Source organism: Palaemon carinicauda, chromosome 3, assembly GCF_036898095.1.
Source record: "Palaemon carinicauda isolate YSFRI2023 chromosome 3, ASM3689809v2, whole genome shotgun sequence".
In the NCBI taxonomy this organism is placed as follows: domain Eukaryota; kingdom Metazoa; phylum Arthropoda; class Malacostraca; order Decapoda; family Palaemonidae; genus Palaemon; species Palaemon carinicauda.
Window position 1 is genome coordinate 99084291 of NC_090727.1, and position 1239 is coordinate 99085529.

The following is a 1239-nucleotide window of genomic DNA, read 5'->3' on the forward strand; positions in this document are numbered from 1 at the left end:
TGAATTTTAAACCTTACAACCACTTGATGTTTTTATTGTAACGATGACCATATGAATAGTTGTTCACAAAGCTATTCAATTTTCTTAATCTTCTTCAAGTTAGAGAGGCATCACAATCAAAGGATTATATACTTCGTTGCGAAATTTGCTTTTTGAGTGACTAATGCTAAATGCCAAGCTGTTCTTTTTTAGACTTTACTAGTCAGACTGTATAACGCAGTCGGCTGCTCGAATCAACTTTCTCCATCTGATTCTAACCCTTGCATTATCTTCCCCCAGTCCCAGCCCACCCACTTCCATCCTTCTGTTCTTATCTCTCTTGAATGGTTTCATCCGCTCCCTTCTTATTACTAGACTCTTCTGCCTGTCCAGTGGTGACATTTATTTATATACATACACGCACACGCGCACGCGCGTGCTCACACACACATATACATATATATATATATATATATATATATATATATATATATATATATATATATATATATATATTGTTTGTTTATATATGTATATATATCTTTCCTGACATACTCATGGGGTAGAAGGAGTAGTCATACCCTTATGAGAATAAGGTGCCATGATAGGTACACTCGAAAACCACAGTCTCCCACAACTTGCCGAAACTTCGTATTTTAGTTAAGAATGAGGGAAGGGTGGGGTGGGTTGAATCTCTGTGTGTGCATATTTATCGAAATATTTATGCATCATTTGTAACAGATTGGGTTCGCTAGTAAAAAATAATTGGCAATACTGGAATCTACATGAGAGCGAGAGCGAGGGAGACCCTCCCCGTGACAGCGAGAGCGGGGGAGACACTCCACACGCCAGCTAGAGAGGGGGAGACCCTTCCCGCGCCAGCGAGAGCGGGGAGCCCCTCCCCGCGCCAGCGAGAGCAGGGAGCTCCTCCCGCGCCAGCGAGAGCGGGGGAGCCCCTCCCCGCGCCGGCGAGAGCGGGGAGCCTTCCCCGCGCCAGCGAGAGCGGGAGAGCCCTTCCCCGCGCCAGGGAGAGCGGGGAGCCCCTACCCGCGCCAGCGAGAGCGGGGAGCCCTTCCCCGCGCCAGCGAGAGCGGTGGAGCCCTTCCCCGCGCCAGCGAGAGCGGGGGACCCCCCTCCCCCTCCAATGGGAAGGGGAGAGCTCCGCTGGACCAACACTAAAGAGTTCCTCTATCAGGCTTATTTTTAATTAAATGCTCATGAAGAGTTTTCGAAATCAAAAAGTCTTCAGGATATGAAATA

General features: G+C 47.8%; 1 protein-coding gene across 1 annotated transcript; it reads left to right on the plus strand.

Annotated features, from left to right (window-relative positions):
- The first annotated feature begins 764 nt into the window (after positions 1-764).
- Positions 765-1190, plus strand: LOC137632974 (skin secretory protein xP2-like). Its single transcript, XM_068365116.1, has one exon. It carries the CDS (start codon positions 765-767, stop codon positions 1188-1190), a length of 426 nt encoding a protein of 141 aa, XP_068221217.1.
- Positions 1191-1239: the final 49 nt, after the last annotated feature.